At 36.4% G+C, this 26,090-nt stretch overlaps 1 protein-coding gene across 2 annotated transcripts in view; it reads right to left on the bottom strand.

Annotated features, from left to right (window-relative positions):
• LOC150086131 (cysteine protease ATG4C-like) overlaps positions 1–26,090 on the bottom strand; it is a 111,977-nt gene that overhangs the window by 31,493 nt on the left and 54,394 nt on the right. For both annotated transcript variants that reach the window (XM_090373735.1, XM_090373736.1), the window contains 3 exons: positions 16,013–16,549; positions 12,093–12,169; positions 4,458–4,577 (listed from right to left, as the gene is read on the bottom strand). In XM_090373735.1, coding sequence (XP_090229861.1) covers positions 4,458–4,577; positions 12,093–12,169; positions 16,013–16,549 — 734 coding nt within the window. The remainder of the gene's footprint in view (positions 1–4,457; positions 4,578–12,092; positions 12,170–16,012; positions 16,550–26,090) is intronic.

Genomic DNA, 26,090 nt, shown 5'->3' with positions numbered 1-26,090 from the left:
CACCGTAATCCATAGGTTGGATGAGTGAAGTCGTGTTTGGCAGTAGAAATATGGCTCTCACGTTCAAATTGAAATCATCTAGATGCGTAGGATGTCCAGGAACATTATTTGATAGAAGCAAAATCGTGAAAGGAATGTCACTGTCTTTACAATATTTTTCAACCTCGGAAATGAAGCGGCATTTAAACCAATCCTAAAAGAGAGATATTGTTATCCATTCTCTGGTTCGATTGGAAATGCACGAGGATTTCCAGAATGGTACACAAGCAGTGGTTTTAATCTGTAATCTCCCACAGCATTAGCCCCAAGCAAAAGCGCGGCCCTATCTTTTGACGCCTTGAAACCTGGCATTGCGTTTTCCTCTTTGGCAATGTATGTTCGATCCGGCATTTTTTCCAATACAGAGCAGTCTTGTCAACGTTAAAAATTTGCTGCATTGAATAGCCGCCTACATCAATAATTTTTTTCAACAAATCACAAAATTTCTGTGCAGCTGCAGAATCGGCACTGGCAACTTCACCGCATACTTTAACATTGTGGAAACCAGAGCAATGCTTGAACCTATTAAACCACTCTTTGCTTGCCACGAACTTGGGTTGAGGTTCGCTGTACTTATCCTTAATATCTTTATAAATACTTGTTGCTTTGGCTTGAATGGTCATTACACTCATGGGCACTCGCTTCTGAATATGATTTTCCATCCATATTATTAACAGCTGTTCCATCTTCAATATAGCACCTGAACGCTGTTTTGTGATCACTGTTGATCTTAAGTGCGTTGATCCTTTGACATGTTCTTTTATATGCACGCTGTCCTATAAAATAGTATTCATTGTTGAAGCAGTGAGACCTAATTCCCTTGCAATAGATGACAAACATTGTCCTGCTTTGTACTTCTTAGCCGTTTTCTTTTTCATTTCTAAATGAATTTTGTTTCATTTCCCGGCACTAACGGCACTTGCAGTTTTCGTTGGTCGCTTTCCCTTCAACATTGTAATATGTAAATAGGAATGAAGAGAAGTTTCTGAAAATTTGTTTTTTATATGATTGAAGATTTCAGTGAAGGGAAACACATTTCACCATAATAGCATAAAAACCCACACAATTGCAGTTATCAGTATTATTGCAAATGCAATAAGATCGAGTTTACTACCCATTTATGATGAACTGCACTAACAGAAAAGTCCAATAACCCAGAAAGTGCAAACTGTTTTTGTTTTTTGGTCGTGACCTCCAGAAACATGCTTTAGAAAAACATCACAAAGGCGTTCAAAGATTGATTCTTATAATGGGCCAAAATGGGTAGTGCAATTTCCATTATAAATATGACCTTTAGAGAGATAAATAGCTTAGTAATAGAGCAAAATTTTGAACTTCCAAGGACTTGGAATGAATTAAAAAAAAAAAAAAAAAAGTGTTATTGGGTTCACATTACGATATTTTCACGATATCTCCATTTATTCCTACAGGATGCAGAATACGTTTCCACGAATTTTTTAAGTTTGCACTGGCCGGCAACAACTTACATAAAGTCAAATTTCCATAAGTTGAGTATTACGTAAGTCGGGGAGTTCCTGTACTTGTTGGTTAAGGGCAAATTTCTGCACATCTTTTTTGCAACTGTCTTTCCTCAATTTAAATTTGAGCAAGAAGAAAAAAAAAATTTAACAGTATTGTATTATTTGCTAGGATTAATTTTAACATTGCCTTGAGAAGCCTAAATGATTCCACTTTGTTATGACCCACTTTTTATAACAGAACATTGAGATTGATAAACTGCACTTGAATATTTCTAAAAACACTGTACTTTTTAAAAGAAAGCTGAGATATGTAATAACTGAATAATACAATTTTTGATTGACAAACAAGATTTTTAATTCATTACATTTAGTGGTTATTGAATTAAAATAAATCTGTGATATTACTACACATTAAGGCAATGAATTTTAGCTGTTAACTAAATAAAGATCACTAAATAAATAAATAAAAAGTTTGTCAGTTGCTGAAACACATGAGGCGATTACACTGAAAAAAATTGTTTACAAAATAAACTTTTTTGAAGATATTTGTAGTCTATCTAGCAGTTTTTGGCTGAAAGACATGTCTTAGCTCATCTGCTGTAACATTGTCTAGATTTGTCACTACCAGACATCTTTCTGTTCTCACCATTCAAAATTCCAAGGAAAGGCCAAGCTATGACAACATTCCACACAATTAAAGTAACTGCGATAGAATGTATAAACAATATTCCAAAGATGCTGGAGAGTTGTCAACAACCCTCCAGAAATGCTAACAACATTGCATAAAAACAGAGGGGAAAAAGTGCCATTAGTTTCTAATTACCTTCTGTGATTTTTTAAAAAATCAACCCCAGACCTTTTAGAATGAAGGTTATATTTTACTTCCAGCTTTCACTTATGGGACAAACTTCATCTACAACTACTGACTTTTGTTGACATTTTCCATAGCCTTTTCTACTTCAATAATAGAATAGGATGTAAAACCTTTTCTCTTTATCATTCTGATATTTGTCTTTCATGTCTCTCCCAAAATATTACAGAAATTTTCCTTTAATCTCTTTTACACATACCTCAGTCCTCCAATTTTAATCTCTTTTACACATATCTCCAATCTGTAGGGACTTCAGAGGAAGTCCCTACAGACTAGAGATGTGCAAATGTCTCTTTTATTCACAAGAGTGGTTCAAAGGGTGAAGCGGACAACTACATACCTGCAAGTCTGTGCCAGGAAAATAATGGAGTCAATAGTTAAAGAAGTAATGGAAGATCATCTTGATAGGGATGCTACTACTGGATAATCACAGCATGGCTTTGTTAAAGGGAGATCATGCATGATCATCTATTATGAGGTCATCACAAGGGAACTGGATGCAAAGAACAATTTTAACGTCGTATAATTTACTTAGTTTTCTATAAAGTGTTTGATACTGTTCCACACAAACAACCATATAAATTAGAGCAATGTGGTATTAGGGGCAAGTTATTACTGTGGTAAAAAGGATGATTAAGTGACAAGAGATAAAGAGTAGCTATAAATGGCTGCTGCTCTTCATGGACAAATGTTATGAGTGGGGAACCACAGGGCCTAGTATTGGGTCCCTTAATGTATTTAATATTTCTTAATGTATGATGTACGGTATTATGTCCAAATTTGTTGATGATACAAAGGTGAGCAGAGCGATTAATGACAGTAAGAAGGGTATGCTACATCAAGATCTATATAAATAGCAGATAGCTGAAAAATGGCAATCATGATTTAACCTTAATAAATGCATGGTACTGCAACTAGATAGCAGTAACCCCAGAATCACATACCATATAGGAAACTCAAGATAAGGATAAAGACCTAGGTGTATTTGTATATGAAGTTCTGAGCAATACAGACAAGCTGTTAGAACATCTAATGGAGTTCTGTCGATCATATATGGGAACTATGTCAGCAGGGCAAAGAGATGATATTAGATTTTTTTTTTTTTTTTTTTTGTATTCACAAGCACGTAAAATGTTGTAATTTACTGCTACTTTCTAGCAAATTTTCTAGGAACTACTGCAGACTACTGCCAATTTTACATGAAATTCAACTAATAGTTCAGTTTTAACTGATACAAATGTGTTAGCATTTTGTGTGCCACCTTGTATGTTATTCTGTATCATATTTATTGGGATCTTAATTTATAATATGGGATCATAAGCATTATTGTTCTCTTGAGATTCTCTATACCAGTAACTACTGTTAGCAATAGTTACTGGTGTAGAGAATTATGGCTGGCATTATTAAAGAGGTTGTATTATTACTGTTAGTGATGGGATGTTAGTGAGTTAGTCATGTTTTATGTTAGTTATTGTGTTTTAAATGGGCCATAATGCTGTTTTTAATATTAACAGAAACAAAGGTATGCTTATGGATAGAAACTACATTCAAATTTTCAAAAACAGAGTAATGCCTCAGCTACAATGCAACAGTAAACAAAACCAAAAATCTTAATGGTCCAACCACTAACAGTAATATTTCAAATACAATCCTCATTAATAATAACAACCGTAATTCCTATACTACATAATTACTGTTGATAATAAGAACAAGGATGTTAGGATGCCCCACTAAAACTGGAAACTATGGCATCCTAACATCCTTGTTAGGATGCCCCACTAAAACTGGAAACTATGGCAAACTGGTATCGATGAGATACTTATGTAAGAGTTGCTATTGGGTTTTAGGTGCATCAGTGACTTAGATCATATGAAGGAATTTATTTCATTTACAATTCAACATCTAGCACCAATAAACTATAGAGGTTTGCATACATATTTCGTGTGAAGTGTCTTTTAATTGTAATTGAACAAGTTTTATCTTGCACATTCAAATCTTCCAATATATTTTATTAATTACATGTGATTTTTAATATAAATTCTAATGACAGAGTCCATTTCTCTTACTTGATTCATATCCTGAATGAATTTTAAAAACTCGTCTTTAGATTTGATGTAAAAACCAATTGCACAGCTGGGATCCATATCAGAGAAAGACATTGTACATGGAATGGAATTATGGAAACTCTGAAAAAACACACATACATTACTAATAAAGTTAATGAAAAAGAACTAAATTAAAGAGTATAAAAATATCCATCTAATATTTCATTTTTCACAATATTCAAAAATGACAAAAATTTAATAACACAACTAAATTTCACACCAATATTGAAATTTTGTATAATGTAAATAAAATAAATGCTTTTTACTGTATGAGGAACACAACAAACTTGTACAGCACGTCAAGCCAGGGGTGAACAGTGTAAAATAATATGTATAGGAACACTGCTCCCTTTCTTTGTCTCTCACACATCCCTTCCAACCCTCCCTCCTATTATGACTATATTTCACAAGTGCAATTCTCAAAACAGTTTGTTCTTAGCAATATCTTGACAAAATTCCGATGGAGTATTTCCTATTCAAGTCTGTTTTAGTCTCAACCCATATTTGTGAAGCTTTGCTAACACAAAGCAACTAAAAGGCACAAAGGCAATTTTCTGACAATAATGGCATTTTCTACTTACAATAGTAGAATTTTAAATGCAATTCTTTTTCTTTTAATAATAGTGAAATTTTAAACATTAACAAAAAAAAAAAAAAAAAAAAAATCAAAGAAATAATATAGTGTTTTGAATATATATTATATTTTTTTCTTTAGCATTAGGAAAGGCACGTGATGCAAGAAAGCAAGCTTATACAGGGTGATTCACTATCAGTGTGACAAATTTGCAGGAGGTGTAGGGGCACAAAGATGAATCGGAATCACATAGCATTGCAGGGTCCGAAATGTCTTCATCATGCGGCAGAGGATGTTGAACGGGAGGTCGCGTGAACAGCGATTCCGCTGGAAGTCAGCATTTGAGAACCGTTTCTGTTGAAGAAACCAAGTAGCAAAAGTCCTCCGGAGTGGATAATCAGCAGGCTCCAATGATTGGACGCGTTGCAGATGGTATGAACTCATTTGGTTTGTTGACAGTATCCTCTATACAGTGGATTGGGAAATACCCAATCATTGGCCTATCGCTCGAGTACTCGTACTCTGATTGCCTTCTGCAAGACGTAGGACATTCTCCTCATTGTCTGGCGTCCTCGTCATTCGCTCTCGATTCATGGTACCTCTTGTGAAACAACCAGTCTCACGTAACCTTCTGTGCACACGTGCGAAAATCATATGATGAGGAGCACGCCTGTGCGGGAAATGTTCCTGGTACAAGCGTAGAGCGACACGCCCGTTACAGTCCACAGCTCCATACGCGAGGTGCATGTCAACCAGTTCAAAGTTTGAATACTCGTCCATCCTACTGCCTCGGGAACCGGTTCGCAAATGCTGACTTCCAGTGGGATCGCTGTTCACGCGACCTCCCGTTCAATGTCCTCTACCGCATGACGAAGGCATTTCGGACCCTGCAATGCTATGTGATTCCGATTCGTCTTTGTGCCCCCCACACCTCCTGCAAGTTTGTTGCACTGGTAGTGAATCACCCTGTATAGCATCAGCCAAAAAAAAAAAAAAAAAACCCTTTTCATTTCACCCATCCACTCGCTCCAAATGTTTGTCTAGTTCTGCCTTGAATCTATTTAAGCTATCAACTTCTACAACGACAGATGGAAGTTTGTTCCACCAATCAACCACCTGCTAGCTAAAGACAAACTTCCAGACATCTGTCCTACAACCGTCTTTCCTCAATTTGAATTTATGCCCTCTCAGGCGATTATTCTGAGCAAGAGGAAGAATCCCATCTGCATTGAGCATGCTCAAACCATTCAAGGCTTTATACACCTCAATCAGATCACCTCACAGGTGCCTAGTCTCCAGACACTGTAATTTGCAAATCTTAAGCCTTTATTTGTAAGAGCAACCCTTTGTTCCATTCACTAATCTTGCTGCCCTTCTCTGAACTCGTTCCAACAGCTCTACATACTTCTTAAAATGAGGCCTCCAGACCTGTATACAGTACTCAAGGTGTGGCCTGACCACTGCCTTATACAAGGGGATAATCACCTCCTTGTCCCTGATAGAAAAATTCCTGTATATCACTGATAAGACACCATGAGCTACTCTTGCAGACCATCTGCACTGCTCAGAAAACTTCATATCTGCCTGCACAATTAACCCCAGGTCCTTTTCAATCTCTACCACTGTCAGTCCTCACAGGCCATGGGTCGAGTTAGTTAGTTATTTGGTTTTTAGGAGCATTAGCAACTAAGGCCATATTGCTCCGGGTATATGCGGTGGTCATTCCCTGACCTTTCCGCATCCTCCGTATTTGGTGGTGATGGGCTCGAACCCCGGTCTAATCAAGAAGCGTGTGCTATGCACTGCTGCTCCTTCCCACCTGGCTACGGAGGCGCCACCATGGGTCGATACAAGAAAAATTAACATCTCTGGGCATCATAGATGATCCACGCTGCCACTGTGGGACTGACGAGTCTTAGCAACATTGTCCTGACTATGAAGACTTAAGATCTATTCTGATCACAAAGATTATTAATTTGCCAAAGGACCAAGAATATATACTAATTCATACCCATGACAATTATAAATACTTCACCACTTTTGCACAGGATGTCTTCAACAGATGAAGAACATTAAGGAGCCTAAACCACCAAGACCAATAACTTGAGACAGATTCTGGGCACCCCTCTCCAGTAGCATCAACTGCCAACCTCTTCAAAGTTCAATTGAGCTGAAATTTACTTCCTTCATCCAAGTTCCATCGGGCTGATATCTGCAATGAATCTACAGGCAAGATCTACCAGTACCTGATCCCACTCAAGACTCTAAACAGAGACACCAGAAGCTTTTCTGGACCTGCCTCACTGAATTTCTGGGGTCACATTCTCTATTGTCCCCATACCTCTCAGCCTCCAGTTTCACCCCACTCTACTGTCTTAACTCGCATTGCACACCCCACACAACTTATCAATTAATAACGTCCAAATTCAAACCATGCTTACATAAGCCTCTCTTGGCCTTTTATATCCTAGCATTAATCCACCCCCCCTTTATTATTATTTTTTTTCACATAGGCCCTTGCCACTCAAATCTTTGGAAACTAGGTGGCATGGCCTGCCTGCCAGAGTACAAAAAATCTACTGGGTACCTGACCTGCCTCCCCGGGGCCAAGTGTGGTAACGGTGGGTCCCAACGGCTAAATGGTCAGAAGAACAACGGGATACAACACTACACATACTTCCACTCCCCACACACTTTTTAAATCTCTGGCCTTCACAGAGTTCTGTGCTACACAAACAGAGTACACAATGAGGAGATGGGGGAAACCCCTGGTGCCATCAGACAACTAACACACTTTGCACTTTATCAGTGTAGTACCACGCAGTTGATACGTTACTCTGGGGTAACTGATTCACATATGCAGTACTTTACATTTGTCAATGTTAAACTTCAGTGGCCACCTCTCAGCCCATCTGCTAAACTTTTCTAGATCCTGTAGCAGCAACGTACTGTCATTAGTGTCATTAACAACCCTGCCAACCTTCGTATCGTCTGCCAACTTGGACATTAAGCCTGATATAATAGAGGTGGGAATAGAGATGGGCAAAAGTTGTGGAAACAGCATTGGCAAGAGACCAGAATGCTTGACTACCATTTGGACAAGAAGTTTTCTATTCTTAGCCCATTCAAAACCTAGTTTGGCCTGTTTTTGAAACAGTAATCCAACCAAGGAAAAGAAGAAAAAAAATCTCACAGATCATTCCATTTTGTATTCTTGTAATGTCAAACAACAAGAGGTTGAGAATGGCCGTGAGAGGAAGGCTCCACTGAAGAACAGACCATCACCTCAACCATGTACTCAGAAGGGTTGTTGAGAAAAAGAGCAAGTCTGTTGGCTGTGTGGTTAGGGTTGTCTGGTATTCTGGTAGGTAAAGGAACAATCTGTGCTCATTAGAATTCAGAGGTCATTAGTAATTGCAAAAGCCTCAGTGTCTTGATCAGCTGGGTCTGTGTGACTAGAAAATGGAAGCTAGCTGGAGCTGTCAACATTAAAATCACCAAGGAAAATTACCTCACTGTTAGGAAAGTTGGACTGAAGAAGTCAAGTTTCAAAGAGAGGAAGTAAAAGAGTTCCAAGCGATTAGTGGAGTTGGGAGAACAATAGAAGCAACAGATGAATTTGACAGAGTGTGGTAGAGAGATATTAAGCCTGGGAAGATCAAAAAGAGAAGATTCCAAATTACTAAGTCTCTCACAGGGAGTATCAGAAGGCACATATGCACATCTTTGAAGTGAAAGGAATCATAAAATGAATAATTCGGACAACTGAGATGAGCAGTGATTGAAACAACTGATAACTGGGATTTTGTCAGGAAAAGTACATGGGGTTTGGCAGACTGTAAGTGGGAAATGTAATTGCTTCCACTGTTTTTATGGAGGAATAAAAATTTTCCTTTTCTGAGACTGAAAAACAATCAGTAGATAAACTGGTCATCTGCCTCAACAGGGGTTATTTCAGATTAAAGGCATGAACATCTGAGATGCAGTAGATGACAACATTATTGGCTTTGAGATCCTCACAGATGTATGACACGTTTGTTCCTTGCTTCTCACCTTCAGTTGATTGCTCTACAATTTTGTGTGCAAATTTGATTTTGCACACACAGAGTGCTTAGTTGCAAGAGATACAAGAGAGAAAAAATTCTTTCTTGAGATGTCTGTTTCCTATTCCCTTGGATATAAAACTAATGGTCCATTGATCCCTCTCAATTCTTTTTTATACATGGGAAATATGGAAGAGAAATGTGACTGCAAATGGGTGGAGTCAAAAAAAAGTTGCAAGTTATTAAGCTTGAAGATGGTTTTGTGAATTATGCTGATACAAAATTAGAGCAGATAAGTTATTATTCAAGATGTTTTTAATGACTTCCAGTTCTGCATTTAGATCTCAGTCTTGGAAAGTCCTGAGGCTGTTTAAGGTGAGGCTGTTAATTAAGCCAGCTTTCATGCTCAAGGGGTGGATGGAATAGTAGTTCAGAATGGGGCCAGTGTCAGTAGATTTTCTATAGGCAGAAGTATGAATGAAATTGTTCAAGGTAATGCAGATATCCAAGAAAGGAATGGGATGATTTTTTTACATTTCCCCCATGGAATGATCTTTTTATGTTCTAATGCAACTAGAATGTCATCCATATATCAAACCCAAAGTTTGGGGTATGGGGATGGTATTACCTAATTGCCATGCTAAAAGAATTTTAGCATCTGATGGCAGTGAATATCAATTTGACAATAAAACTAACTAGCATATCTTTGAACGAAACAGAGATTTTAAGATGGATCTAAATAAAAGATGTTCGGAGTTTTTTAAACAGTGGGAGGAAGAATGGAAACCATAACGGTGGCAACCAACCACTCATATATAGCTAGACCCAGATGAAATTTACAACTAATTATGGAGTGTGAACAAAGACTTCTTTGTGGGCTTTAATACTTAAAATTATATGGAGGCAGGGGAAATTATGATTTAATCTTTTACTAATAGCTTTATCAAGTTTACCTATATAGAATAATTATGAAACATAGCTGGGGCAATTGATAGATTCTATGAGTGTTGGGGTTAGATAGAAGATAAGAGATTTCACACTCAGGGATATCCAGAATAATTACTCCCCCATCGCTTTACCAGCATCATGAATCTGTTCCATTTTTGAGTTTGGGGTGTTAATTTCAATTACACTGAGGTCTGAAAAGTTTTTAAAGTGCCATACTTCAAAACTTTTTAAAATATGTTGATTGTCTAATGAAAATGATTCCTGAATTTGAGGATCAAAAATAATGTGTAGGATGATGCCTAATGTAAGACTGAGACCTCTGTTTCAGAAAGAAGCTGAGGTAATCTTGTTAACTTCTTTAAATTTTGGTGAATTTAGAGGAACAGAGATCTGGAAAGTTCTGAAGAAGTCTCAGTGGATGGAAATGGGGCTGGAGGAATAGAGAGAAACATTTGCATGGACATATAAGAAAATCTACTGACACTAGCTCCATTTCTAATCATCCCTTGAAAGCTGGGAAAGTATTCAGTCCTGACCCCCCCACCCCAAATTCCTCTCCCATACTTTCCTGTGCGCAGAAAAGGATGGCCAGACAACAGAACATTCAATTTTATTTCAAAGGGAATAGGATACTGGCAAATCTTAAGAATTATCCACATCCCGATGTCTCTTGAAACTAAGCAATGTATACAAAATCAAATGCAGCTTGCACAGGATAATCCTATGTTCATCTGAAGGAAGGAACAGAGCAATATTCCTGTCATACCAGGTACAAGGACCTAAATGCCAGTGACAATGCCTTCCAAAATGCTATGAAAAGTAATGTGCCTTAATCTAAAACAAGTCACTGTCAGAGAAATGGTCTGTACCAGGAGGGAATATTTTGAAGCCTTAATACAATAAGGTTACAGCCAAAAACTTCAAAAGAAATAAAGGCAGGTTTACCATCCCAATTAGTTTTATATTGGTTTTTATATCTATAACAAAAAATATGAAACAACTTTTATCTAACACAGTCACCACTGAAAGGACTACACACACTTGAGGTAACATTCCTTTATATTTTTTTAGACACCTCCCCCTTCCTATACAGAACCCAGTGTCTTGGTCCTTAAATTTTTAAAGGGGTTGAGTATACTAAATGTTTATGGAATCTTTATCAAGTGATGCACTAGAGATATATTTTAAAAAAAACTTGAAAAAGGATGGTTGCTGAACAGATGTACAGAAATTTTCTTTTTCTGCTATCTACAACATTTTATTTTGGTCCCAATTATTTTTCTAAAACTTCTATATACTTTTTTTGTTAAATATGTAGTTTAAAAGCTAAATTTCCTGCTATTTTCACTTTCTTGTGTTTAAACAAATGGAGTAAAATTTCAACTAGCATGTGAAACTTGTGTTTGCTAAGTGAATATTTTGGTAATGTGCCTTATTCCATGTTCATGGAATGTTTCTTCCATATTCTTGAATATGCTACCCAGTATCTACATGTAACAAGTGTTGTAGTCATTTTGTATGTAAAGTCGAGCCTGATGTTTTTGTGTTACTATACTTTTATTACTTAAGATAGTACCCTAAAAATTGAATTACAAGCATATAAATGTTTGTACTTTAATATCATCATGATTTATTTTATTTTCAAATAATAAAATTTATTGTAAGCCAGAAACTTTGCAAATACCCCTTGTATCTGAATTTTAGATTTCTGAACTTTGTATTCTATATGATTTTAAAATAGATGGTTTTTAACCATTGCCTCAATCAGTAAAAAGAAGGTAATTTTTCACCTGTGAAACTAAAATAGATTGTGTTATATTTCTTGCTTGAATTTCAGTTCTGTGGTTTTTCAGCAGAATCAATATTTAACATAAAAACATTAAATTAATGATCGGTACAACTTTTATTTCATGCTATTAAAGTATATAAAAAATTAACCCAAAGAATTTTATGCATAAACAAGCCTTTGTTATGCATATTTCCTGTACAATATATAAAAGGACACTACATATATAATTAAAACCTACATGCCTTAATAGGAAAATCAGGTAAAAAGACATCCACTGTTGATTGGTAGTAATGTGGATCAAGATAGATCCACTTCTCACCTATGAATAAAACATCAAAATAAACACAGTAATATTAAATTGACAGTAGAAACACTGCATTATTTTTAAAATGACTATGTGAAATGATTCAATTTCAAATAGTTCACTTAATTTTCTTAATAAGATTCATTAAAAATATGAAATTAATTTTAGTCTGTAAAATGGAACTATCACACACCTTACAGCATATTTCGTTTTAACAACCACTACAATGTTTTATGGCAGTTGATTTTAGTTTCATTGAGCAAAAGAAAGTAATTAATAATTATTAATTTAACTGAATTTTTTTAAATTGAATACTGTGAAAAACATTAGAATTAAAAACTAAAAACATCCATAGTGGAAAGGTGTGCATTTTTTTCTTGGTTTTTCCAAAATTGAAAACATATGGCATGAAAATAAACAGCAAAGCTAAGATAGTGTAATGCCTTGTTTCAAACTGTGGAGGACATCAATCACCAGTTAGAAAAACTTATTTTTTACTTTACAGCCTATTTCAATGCTGCCATTGAAATAGGCTGAAATGGTTTTAGGGATTAAATTATAATCGTAACTTCCATTATATATTTAATTTTAAATTTCACTTCCACCACACCATTTGTTTGGAATACTTCTTGTTTTAGACTTGACACTATTCACCATTCAATACAAGGTTGATAATTAAGCCCACTTGCTGCCTGATGAGGGTTAGTAAGTCTAAAACAGCTTTATGACAGTGCTTTGGAGTTTTTAACTGAATGGAAAATTCATCTCTTTTGATGATACTATTCAAATTAAAAATGACATACATTAGTAATTTTAGGTCAACTCACAGGTAATTTTAGATGAGCATAAGCTCAAGCCTTGTCTAACAAATGACAAAAAGGGAAATGGGTATTTTTTAATCTGTTATGATGGCAACAGCACATGGCAAACCTTTGCAGGTTTAGAAACCATTTTTTAAAATAAACCACTGAGGAAAAAATAGAAAAAGAAGAGGAGAAGAAAGTACAGTCTACCATAAACTACTATGATTACATTTTCTCCTCTTCTTTCTCTTTAATTCATTCATTTAATTTCAAAAACATAAAATAAAAGAACTGAGTTCTGTGCAGAAGGCTTTCTGAGATCCAAAATATGAAAAATTCGATATATGTAAATGGTAAACACCACTGATAAATGTAACTACAGACAAGTATATTTCACGAGATGCATCAACAAATGAAGGTATTGGGAGAAATATGTAAAATCCATCACACAGTACTATATGGAAGTACAAATATATCTGTGATTAACACTTTCAATTGGGGGGGATGAATCTAGGTTGTTGTTGTTATTTGGTTTTTAGGAGCATTGGCAACTAAGGCCATATTGCTCCGGGTGGATATGTGGTGGTCATTCCCTGACCTATCTGCATCCTTCGTATTTGGTGGTCATGGGCTCGAACCCCAGTCTAACCAAGAAGCGTGTGCTACACGCTGCTGCTCCCACCCACCTGGCTACGGAGGCGCCGGTGAATCTAGGTGATTATGTAAATCCTTCCCATTGGAAATGTTTAGATTTAGCATTCCTGGTTGTAGGAATAAAGGTTTGTAGACTTTCTCCATACAATGTATTATTTTAAGTTGAATTTATTCTTAGCCATTGCAGAAGCAGTGATAATTCATGAAATGTTACATAGAATTAACAGGTAGTAGTAGTAGTAGTAGTAGTGGCATGTGATGCAAGAAAGCAAGTGTATGAGCTTATGCAGCATCAGCCAAAAAAAAAAAAAAAAAATCACACCATTCCCTTCAAATGCCTGTCCAGTTCCTCCTTAAATTTATTTAACCTATCAACTTCCACAATGACAGATGGAAGTTTGTTCCAGCAATTAACCACCTGCTGGCTAAAGGCAAATTTCCACACATCTATTCTACATCTGTCTTTTCTTAATTTGAATTTATGCCCCCTTAGGTTCATAATCTGAACAAGTGGAAGTATCCCATCAGAATTCAGCATGCTCAACCCATCCAAGGCCTTAATACACCTCCATCAGATCACCGCACAGGTGCCTAGTCTCCAGTCACTGCAATTTGCAGAACTTAAGCCTCTCTTGGTAAGAGGATCCCTTCATTCCCCTCACCAATCTTGTTGCCCTTCTCTGTACATGCTCAAGTAAATCTACGTCCTTCCTAAAATGAGGCCTCCAGACCTGTATGCAGTACTCAAGGCGTGGCCTGACCATTGCCTTATACAGAGGGACAATCACCTCCTTCTCCCTGCTAGCAAAATTCCTATATATCATTAACAAAACCCCATGACCTGCCCTGGCAGCATTTCTCAGAAAACTTCATATCTGACTGCACAATTACTCCCAGGTCTTTTTCATTTTCTACCACCTTAAGTGTAGTACCACACAGTTGGTACGTTTCTCTGGGGTTACTTCTACCCATATGCAGTACTTTGCATTTGTCAAGGTTAAACTTCAGTTGCCACTTCTTAGCCCATCTGCCCAAATTATCTAGATCCTGTTGCAGTAGCACACTGCCAACCTTTGTGTCATCTGCAAACTTCGACACTAAGCCTGATATACCTTCATCAATATCATTGATAAATATACAAAACAACAGAGGACCCAACACTGAACCCTGTGGGACTTCACTAATAACATTTAGTCCACGAGGAGCAGCACCCATTAATTACCACCCTCTGTCTTCTCCCACTCAACCATCCTTTTATCCATTGTAGCAACTTACCCTTAATACCATTCTGCTCCAATTTGTACAATAGTCTTCCATGTGCAACAGTGTAAAAAGCTTTCCTAAAATCCAAATATATGATATCAAAATTATTTTTTGCATCCAGTTCCTTTGTAACCACATCATAATATCCTATCAAATTTGTCAGACAAGACTTTCCTTTAACAAACCCATGCTGTGTCTGAATTATTGCTGCAGTCTTGTCTAGATGTTCCTGCAATGCATCTTTAACCAGTGACTCCATTATTTTACCCGGAACAGAAGTTAAACTAACTGGTCTGTAATTACTCGTGTTACCCTTCGATCCCCCTTTGTGAATTGGGGATACATTTGCACATCTCCAATCCATGGGGACGTCTCCTGAGTCCAAGGATGCTCTCATAATTATTGCTAAGGGTTTGCTTAGTTGCTTTGCCACCTCCTTTAATATAACTGGATAGATCCCATCCACCCCAGGTGCCTTTCTTATGTTTAACTTCAACAATTTCTCCTCCACTTTGCTCTCAGTTATTACAAAATCATTAAGCACCCCTCAGTTATTACAAAATCATTAAGCACCCTGCTATAATTTGATAACCTTCTGCCATTTTCAAACCTTAATAACTCCTCATGTGTGAATGTAGATGCAAAATACTCATTCAGTTTGTTTGCTATCTGAGCAGGATCATCAACAGTCGAACCATCGATATCAAGTGGACCGACCAGATTCATCCCCTTCCTTTTAGAGTTTATATAAGTAAAGAAATCCTTGCTGTTTTTCTTAGCATCTTTTGCCAAAGATTTCTCGTAATCTACAATCTGTGTAACAAGGTTACTCAGTACAATATTGAGGAAACCTACATTTCAAAATAAGAAATGTTTTCATGGATAATGGACTAAATGAATTTTCTGATAAAATATTTTCCCTCAGAGCCAAATTTTTTACTTTTTCAGAGAAGCTACTTTTTTTTTTTTTTTTTTTTTTTTTTTTTTACTTCTACCACATATGCATTTTATTTCATTTAAATCTTATCACATAAGCCAGTGAATTAATAAAATGTATTTATCAATCATCTAAAATAAGGGACACAAATAAAAAAAAAAAAAAAAAAAACTGCTATTTAATATTTAAAGAGATACTTACCATGCCAACCAACAAAATATACAGCATGTTTTGGACGGCCCCCAATAATACCAATGCAGTTGATTTCTGTTAGCAGCCTTTGGAGGCAGGGAATATACATGGGATTAATTTTTTCATCTCCCAATCGAACAGCAACAAATATCACAACACTTCTCCACCTCCCATTTTCAGAAAGCGCAGGTATTTGTTCATGAGAAAGTGAGTGTTTATGTTCTGTAGAATCTGCCTGCCATTTTGGGTGTGAAATAAAATGATTCTGTTTAGTTAAATATGAATGTGATGTAGTTTCACACAGATTTGCATAAACTGAAGCACCACTAGAAAAATGATTATTCAAATCTTCATCTGTCTTTACAATCTGTCCAACTTTCTTACAGCTACTTAAGGCAACTTTGGCATTCTTTATGTCAGAATTGAAAGTGCTGTCCAGTGAGCAAATTTGTTCTGCAACAGAATTTGCACAAGTCCTATGAAGTTCTGTATATGCATTTCCCTCCAATGGAGCAGTACAGAGATCTTCAATATCCTGTTTAAAAACTGAGGGAAAAAAAATTACTTCAACATATTGAACTAAAAAAATCCAACCCTAATTTTTGAATAAATATTTCTATATTTAATTTTTTTGTGAAAATATAATAACGAACATGGCAAATTTCATACTGATCACATGTACTGTGCATTTGTTTATATTTAAGATTACCTCTAATGTGTTCCAAGGTATCACAAGGATTGAACTCCAGAAAAGACAAGTAACTAAGTTAATGTTTTTAATCCGTTACTATTAAATAACTACTTGTGTCTTCATCAGTTCAAGCCTTATAGTATATCTTGGAATAACTTACCAGTAATCTTATAATTAAGCCGATGAATACTAAGATTCATGAACTGGAATAATTCTATTAAATTTACTGTGCATTTATGTAACATCAAAATGCAAAGATAACACATTCAAAATTTGTATTCTTTTAAACAAAACTCAAAACAGCTTTTACTTTAGTGGTCATATATTTATTATGTGAATATTTCATGATGTCATGCTGAAACAAGAGATCTTGTATTGTTTTTTTATAGCATTAATCCCAAAGGTACTGAAATTAACACTGTAAAAAAAAAAAAAAAAAAAAAAATTACTTATAGGGCCCAAGATTCAATCTCTATTGAAGTAAGTTACTGTAGCCAATGCATTTCCCCAACATTTCTGTCACCATTTACAGCAAATCTGAAAAGTGGTTTTTGGAAAGCTGCTCTGCTGCACTTCGTTTTATGGTTGGAAATTGTGACTCTTTCTGCTTTTAATGTTTCATTAGTTTCAGAAAGAGAAAAAAAGTTATGTGCTGCAGCCTTCATGCTCATCTGACATGACTTCAAAGGAGTAATATATATATATATTTTTTTTTATGTAAACCCCAAACATGAGAGGTATTAGAACCTATAGTACTTAGTACCGTGCTATAAGATGAAGCATAGGTCTTGATGCTTTACAAACAGACCTCATATAGTCTAATATACTATAAATGCTTTCTGCCTTCTGCTGTGAACAATACACTGTTCCAGTGCTGTTAAAGACAAACATGGTGACCAACTTGTCCAAAGTTCATTAATAAGCAGAGCTGACCACATTTTACAGTATAAAATCCTGCATAGGCAAGCAGTTTGATTTAAATAACTTTGAAAGAGGCATGACCAGGGATCAAGAAATACAACTAAAAATCTACTCACCACTCAGCTGAATCCACTTGCCTGCATAAATATATTTTTTGAAATTTAAACATTTTCTTGGTTACTTGACTATTGAATAAAATAATATATCGGCAATTAAGATAATAACTGTCAGTTTCCTTTCTGCACTTTACACAAGATAACATTTTTACCATAAAGATCATTCAGAAGGACTACAGAAAACTTTCCCATGACAGTCTTTGATTTTCATTAATCTGGAATGGATCTTGATTTTTATGCTGTTCAACAGCTAATGCCAATCAAATTTCACTTCATTTAGAAACAGTTTCTGGCACTAATATCAGAATAAAAAAAATCCATTTTTAATTAAAATTTACTTGTTTCTCTTACATTACATTTAATAAAAAAAAATAATAAAAGAAAATTTCAAAAGATGAAATACATTAGCAACATCAGTAAGTTGCTCCACTTGTCCCCCTACTTATTTGCAATTTCCTTAGGGGGTTCCCAGGGTCTACTTGTCAAAATTTGGAAGGCCACTGGTTCTTTTCTGCTCAATGAGAGTTAGAAGAATCATGACCAATGTGAAAGAAATGAATTATAAAGAACTAAAAATGTTGCCTTTGAATGGTGTTGAATACTTTTATCAATCTCTGAATATGAAATTTGATTTTCACAAGTTGTCAGTCAGAATTAAATTAAATGGAATGGAACACTATTCTGACTTTTTTAAGACTAAGTTCAAAGTGTACTGGTTTGGAAGGCCACAGGCTCTCTTTTCTGCCCAATGAGAGTTAAAAAAGAATCATGACCAACATGAAAGAAATTAATTAAAAGAGCTAAAAAGGTTGCCTCTGAATGGTGTTGAATACTTCTACTATGAAATTTGATTTTCATAAGTTGTCAATTAGAATTAAATTAAGTGGAATGGAACACTATTCTGACTTTTTTAAGACTAAGTTCAAAGTGTACTGGTTCCCAAAGATGCTTTCTGCAATGTTAAGATGTATTGCATGGTAGGAGCACATTTATAATGAATCATAGGGTATGAATTTAGAACCAATGAAAACTGATATATAATGTTTAAGTATTAGATAAATAATTGATTAAAAATGGATTTAATCTTATTTTCACTGCCAAATATTAGCATTCCAGTTTAAGTATTGATATTGGCTAATGGATCAGCTGTACAAAAAGTACAGAAAAGTTTTCTGTAATGCTACTGAGTGACCTTCAAGTAACATATGCCCCAAGTTCATCTAACATCCTGATAAGTTAGATAGCCTACTGAACAGGGATGTTGCTTGTATGAAATAATATTTATTATAAGAGTATCAGTTCATACCGATGAGTCAATATCTTACATTACCTGTGTTAAAGAAAATGTGAATTTGACATAGTTATAGACTTCTGAACAGCAGGGAATTGCTGCAACTTGCTGATTAATGTGCTTGCTGCTGCATACAATTACCATCCTTCCAACAAGTGGAAAAAGTGTTTGTGTTTGAGTCTCATCTAGACATGTGGGACTTTTATGGGACATTTACAACACAGCTAAGTGTTTGTGGAGGAGAAGGAAAAAACTCAGGTCCACCCACCCGTAATCAAGGTTTTTTTTTATCCAGCTGGATGAAAAGCCACTTGAGGTGTATATGCCTCAAGTGACAATGAATGTGTTAAAGTCCCACAAAGCTTCATAACCATTCCCCTATAATAGCATATACAGGTGACCCCTCCCCGCTTAACGCTGATAATTCGTTCCAAAAAACAGCGCTCAGTGAATCAACGCTAGGCGAGCACCGTACTCCCGTAATATAACATACCATATTTCTCCATGTATAAGACACACCCTTTTTCAAAAAATTTGGGGTCTAAAAACTGGGTGCATCTTATACAGTGGTTGTAGATTTTTTTACTTGCATTTTCCACTTGTTGTCTTTGCACTCATTGTTTCACACTTGTTACCGGTATATTAGGTTACGTTTTGCCACGTTCTGCCCAGAAATGGCTCAGAAAAGATTTTCGTACAGTGCTGAATTCAAGTTAAAAGTGATCCAGTTTGCAAAAGTGAATGGAAATTGTGCTGCTGCTGAACGTAAGTTTAGTCCTCCTCCAACTGAGAAAACAATCCGAGACTGGCTATGAGAAGAAGAAACCCTACTGAAAACGCCACGGCAGAAGGCCATGAGCGGCAAGTCAGCAAAATGCCCTGATTTAGAGAGGGAATTGAAGAGCAAAGGGCAATTGGAATTCCTGTGTCCACAAAGATGGTTCACCATGAGGCAAGAAGAATTGCTGATGAAAAAGAAGTTACTGATTTCAAAGGAGGACACAATTGGTGCTTCAAGTTCATGAAACGGAATGGACTAAGCATGCGTACATGCACCAGACTTGCCCAAAAGATGCCTGAAAGCTATGAGCAGAAGGTCCTTGAATTTCATTGTTTTGTCATTCAATGTGGAAAGACATCAGTTTGAGTTGGGACAGATTGAAAATATGGACGAAGTCCCCCTTCAATTTGATGTCCCAAGTAACAGAACTGTTGATAAGAAGGGGGAGGGGTGAAAACTGTAACTGTGAAGACAAGTGGACATGAAAAGAGCCATTATACAATTGTTCTAGCTTGTGTCAATGGAACCAAGCTGCCTCCTATGCTGATTTTCAAATGCAAAACAATGCCAAAAGAAAACATTCCTCGAGGAGTGATTGTCCACATTCATGACAAGGGTTGGATGGGATGAAGATCTGGTTTGAGAAAGTTTGGAGCAGGAGACCAGGTGGGCTCTTACACAAACCTGCCCTATTGGTGCTTGATCAGTTCAGGGCACACATAACAAAAAACATAAAGAAGATTGCTGCAGAGCAAAAAACAAAACTTGCCGTCATACCTCGAGGCTTGACATCCCAGCTCCAACCACTTGATGTCAGCATTAACAAACCCTTCAAAGCTGCCATGAGAGATGAATGGAACCAATGTATGAAGTCTTCTGGGGACAATTTTACACTAGCAGGAAGAGTGAAGAAACCAACTATAGGAGAAGTTTGTACCTGGGTGAAAAGATCCTGGGATAATATCAAGATTGAGATCATTGTTAAGTCATTTAAGAAGTTTGTTTGTTTGTTTGTTATTTAGTTTTTAGGAGCATTAGCAACTAAGGCCATATTGCTCCGGGAATATGCGGTGGTCATTCCCTGACCTTTCCGCATCCTTCGTATTTGGTGGTGACGGGATCGAACCCCGGTCTAATCAAGAAGCACGTGTTACGCACTGCTGCTCCTTCCCACCTGGCTACGGAGGCACCTCATTTAAGAAGTGTGGCATTTCAAATGCCATAGATGGAACTGAGGACGAGGCAATATATGAAGACAGTGATTCATCATCAGACACAGATGAGGACAAGCTGGGAGTTTTGACAGTGATGAGGAGTTGTGTGAATTTTATGATGAATAAAACTCGAGTTCAATAACTTTGTGTAATACATTTTTTTTCAAATTTCGGGCCCCAAAATTAAGGTGCATCTTATACATGGGGAAATATGGTATGTATTCGTGAGTCGCGGTCTATACCACTGTGACTCACAAATAATACACGGTAGTGAAAAGATGCCAAATGTCAGTCAAAACATGTAATATTAAAAATCCGTACATATAAAATATTCTCCATTATATACGTATATAATTATGTGGTAAGTAACTACATTACGTATCAAAATTAAACTTAAAATGCCAATTAAAATCATGAATTTATTAATCCGATGGCCCTGGGCTGTCGAGTTTTCGTATCTTTGGTCGATTTTGGGTCATACTTTGGCCCTCTTCCTAGTAAACTAACCCTGCAGCATTTAAATTCCCCTGCAGTGTTACCACTCAGCAATAAAGTCAACCGATCCTTCGCCGCTTTGAAGCCTGGCATGTTTTTTCTTCTTTCGATATGGAACTTCTTTTAGGAATTTGTTTCCAAAAAAGTCCCGTTTCATTTATGTTAAAAACTTGTTGAGAAGTATAACACTTCTCTTCAATAATTTTAAGAAGTTCTTTTTTGAAAGTTTCAGCTCCTTCTTGATCTGCAGTTATGGCTTCTCCCTGAATTTTAAATCTATCAAATCAGCCCTTACTAGCTTTAAATGGTTCCAAAATTTTTTTTTTTTTTAAAGGCAAGCTTTCTTCAGATCATTATATAGGCTAATCGCTTTTTATTTAATAACATTTAACTTAACGGAATTGTGCATTGGATATTATCTTCAATAAAATTACTTAGAAGTTTCTCCATTTCAATTATAATAGCCGGCCTAGCCATAACCAATTTAGTTGTTTGCAGTGGAACAGCTGTCTTTCCCCACTGCTAAAATTAATTTTATAATTGTTCTTACAGTTGAATCTGCCAGTCCTAAATGATTGCACACATCTACTTGTTGAATGGAAACTATTCACTTCAAAACGTATAATTTAATTTTCAAATTCAGTCCTTTTCTTACCTTAATAGGTTTCATACCGCATCCAGACGTTGCTTTTTAATTCTTATCCGCCATTATTAATCTTTGAAAACGTAACCGCGCTGCATTAATTATTATATAATGTTCGAGTAAACTGTCCATTACCTAACACTGTACTGAGTGATGACTAGACTTCAGATAAATGCATAACACAAATATTACAGCAATATACTTGATCATTTTTTAAAATGTTGATCTCGGAACTACGTAACAAGCCAGAATACTGCAATTAAATAAGCGTGGAAGAAAATTTCACTGAGCGTGCGAAAATTTTGTGGTGTGAGAAACTTTTTAATGCTGTTTTGCTATTCATTTTCAAGCTATTGACTACATCAGATAAACATTTTCATTAAACATGCCAAAAATTTAATCTGTACACTGGTAAAGGAGTGTTATAGTGAGTTGTGACTGCATTAGAATGAGATATGAGTTATAATATAAGAACAGGTTATAACAAATCGCATTATAAAAGGGCCTGCTGTGAATAAATTATGTATCACATATTACACAGCCTACGACAGAGCATCCCAACGAAATGCAACATAAAAGACAACTAGACAGTGGTGATGATCATATGAGTAAAGGAGCATACTGTACAACAAATCACAGGAAAAAGTTGAAAATTAAATATAAATTTATTTTCAAAAATATTTCCACATTCGATTCATTTCTTTGCATCTCTCTCTCTCTCTCTCTCTCTCTCTCTCTCACCCCCCCCCAAAGAGAACAAATTTTTTTCCCTCATTGTATGGAACAAATATTGCTTGGCATGCTTACCTTCGCTGATGTTTTATGTGCTTACCATACGCTGTTATGCAGCTGGTTGCCATACAAAAATAATTAATGATTATAATCATTAATAATAACAATTATATGTGACTGATTTTTACACATGAACTGGAAAAATAAACAATTTAATAAAAGATAATTATTATATTAAATAGATTTGATTTTACAAATATAAAATAAGCTTAATAAAACCATTTTTGATAGTTTTAATAAATTTTTATAAACTACGGAGCGAACATCTGAAAAATAATCCTTACACACCTCCCACACATCCTTTACCAACAGTAAGACAATGTGATCTCTTATTGGTGAGCATTAAGAGGTGTATTTCCCCTGAAAAATAAATTTCTTTGAATTGTCTGTGTGGTGGCTCTTCAAGTTTTTCTAACAGATATAAAGCATAATTTGTATTCCAGAATAGAGATATGTGACCTCATTATGAGAGGGAGTCCCAAGCAGGCTGAGACCCAGCTGCAGCCATATTCAGCTGCATTACAGAATTTAGTGTGTTGCATCAGTGTGCAACCACCATGCAGCTTGCAGGTAACCCTATTCACAGTTTTTTTTTTTTTTTTATCTTCCCATAAACTTCAAGATAGTAAGTCATGACCGCAAACTTCAATTTATGGTCATGACAAAGTAAATTGAATCACCATTCAATCCATTGAGACTATGAAGAAATTAGGTGTCAAATCAGTGTTCTGATAAGTGTCTGAGAGTTTGAGGCGTAGGGTAAATGCCCTCAAAGAAATTAATATGAGGAGCCCATCTAGTTCTCAGCTGCACAACTCAACACCAGAGCTCACTCCTGTGCACCAGGCAACACAGAGGCAAATCTCCAAGGCAGAACATGCTGGCCCCACAGGAACTAGTTATTGTCGGTGACTCTATTGTCAGGGAGACAGGGAATATATTATGCAAAAAGGATAGGTGGAACAGGACCAGGGGTGTCTGCCAGGGGCAAAAGTTGATGACGTTGTAGGGCAGATATCATGTTTTAAGGACACAAAAGGTGATATTGTTGTACACACTGGCACTAATGACATTAAGAGTAAGAGATCTACAGATTTACTTAACAAGTACAGGTCAATGCTGGAAAAAAAGTCACGAATTAGGGTTAAATTTGAAAGTGTCTGGAATTCTGTCCAGACATGATAGGAGGGAATATATAATGAGAGCCTTGTCGATCAATTAGGCCCTGGAGAGATTGTGCAAGGCTCACGGGGTAGAATTTTTTTCAGCGTGGTTTGTGCTTGCTAACAGGAGAGACTGTTTCTACAGGGATGGGATACACTTAATAGAAAGGGTGCAAGAATATTTGCTGATGCTATCGAGGCAGTGTTAGGTGGGTTAGAAAACTGCTAGATTGGGAGGGGGATACACAGACTAAAAGATTAACGGCAACTGCAGGCAGAGGCGAAAGTGATTCTTGCACTGCTTCTATTGTAACGAGCAGCAGCCTAAACAGCAAGTTGCTGGGGACTTCAATAGCTGCTGGGAGTCATCATGGAACAAGTAAATACATGGGCTGTGTTAGGGTAACTAAGAGTAAGAACAAGTGCATGTATACTTGCATGTACACTAATGCTAGAAGTATAGTAAATAAAATTGATGAATTTGAAGTACTGATCAAGACATCAAAGGCAGATATTGTTGGGATATCAGAGACATGGTGTCACACAGATATGAACAGTGCAGAATTAGAATTTGGGGAGTTGTTGTTGTTGTTGGTTTGGTTTTTAATGGCATATTGGCAGCTAAGGCCATAATGCGCCAAGTCAAGTTTAAAACGTTATTAAACATTTTTGTAGCAAAGGCTACCACGTCAAACAATTAATTATTATGTTAAAAAGGTATAAAAGTAAAAGCATAAAACTTAGATCTTTGTATAAACATTAATATATTGTAAAAAGTTAAAAACGTCAGACATATTGTCTCTGTCACCTATGTCAGCCATTTACTGAGTGTAAATGGCTCAGTCAAATTATTAAAATCAGTACAACACAAGTGTCGTGCTTCAATAAAAACAGGACATTCTACAAAAAGATGACTGACGGTTAAAATAACATTACACATCTCGCACATAGGTGGGTCATCCGCCCTCAGCAAATAGGAATGTGTTAGATGACTATGACCTATGCGGGGCCGAGCAAGAACAACTTCCTCTCTTCGGACCCTGCGTAGACTGGACTGCCATTGCGCGATTACAGGCTTAATGCGATGTAATTTATTTGTGGCCTGTCCGTGCCAAGAATCTTGCCATTGGGAAAGTAGTTTAGAACGTATTATTTGCCTGTAGTCTGTATAGGGGACTGACAGACAATGATTATCCAGGGAAATGGCTGATTTGGCAGCGGCATCAGCCAATTCATTTCCCCGGATCCCAATGTGGCTTGGGATCCAGCAAAAGCGAATATCATATTCCAATTCTATGAGAGAAAAAAGAATCTGCCGGATCCTGGACAGGATCGGATGAGGGTTAAAACTCACCGATACCAGAGCCTGTAACACGCTCGATGAATCGCAATAAATCATATACCTCTGGTAGTCGCGATTTTGAATGTGATCTAGGGCTGTTTGTATTGCATGCAACTCTGCAGTATATATGCTAGTTTTTTGTGGGATCTTATAGGATAATGTTTTGTGAGGGAACACAACAGCAGATCCAGCATGACATTCTAACTTTGAGCCATCTGTGTAGACTGGCAGAAAGTCAGAATACTGCTGTCTGTGATGCAAAGAGTTGCTGGTAGACAGATGGCGGTGTAGAAGCCTTCTCCCAGATCTTAAGGGAGAAGTCGCAAGTTGGAATTTGGGGAGTACAATGTGTACAGAAAGGACAGACAGGATAGGAAGGGAGGAGGGATTATGCTGTTAGTTAAGAAACAAAATCTAAGGAAGTGAATCCAGTTGACACGCGTGGAAAGTGCAACGTTGAGTCTGTTTGGTGTGACATAAACACTGAGAAAGGGAAAATGAGAGTAGGAGTATGTTATAGGCCTAATGACTCTGATGAGTACAATGAACAGTTGTGCAGAGAAATAGAGTGGGCCAGTGAATAAGAATGTCTTGTAATGGGGGAGTTTTAACTTTCAGATAATGACTGGAACTTCGTT

Source organism: Mastigoproctus giganteus, chromosome 5 (assembly GCF_048544385.1).
Source record: "Mastigoproctus giganteus isolate SK-2022 chromosome 5, ASM4854438v1, whole genome shotgun sequence".
Classification (NCBI taxonomy): Eukaryota; Metazoa; Arthropoda; class Arachnida; order Uropygi; family Thelyphonidae; genus Mastigoproctus; species Mastigoproctus giganteus.
The sequence above is the reverse complement of the archived record's forward strand: the minus strand, read 5'-3'. Positions and strand labels throughout refer to the sequence as shown.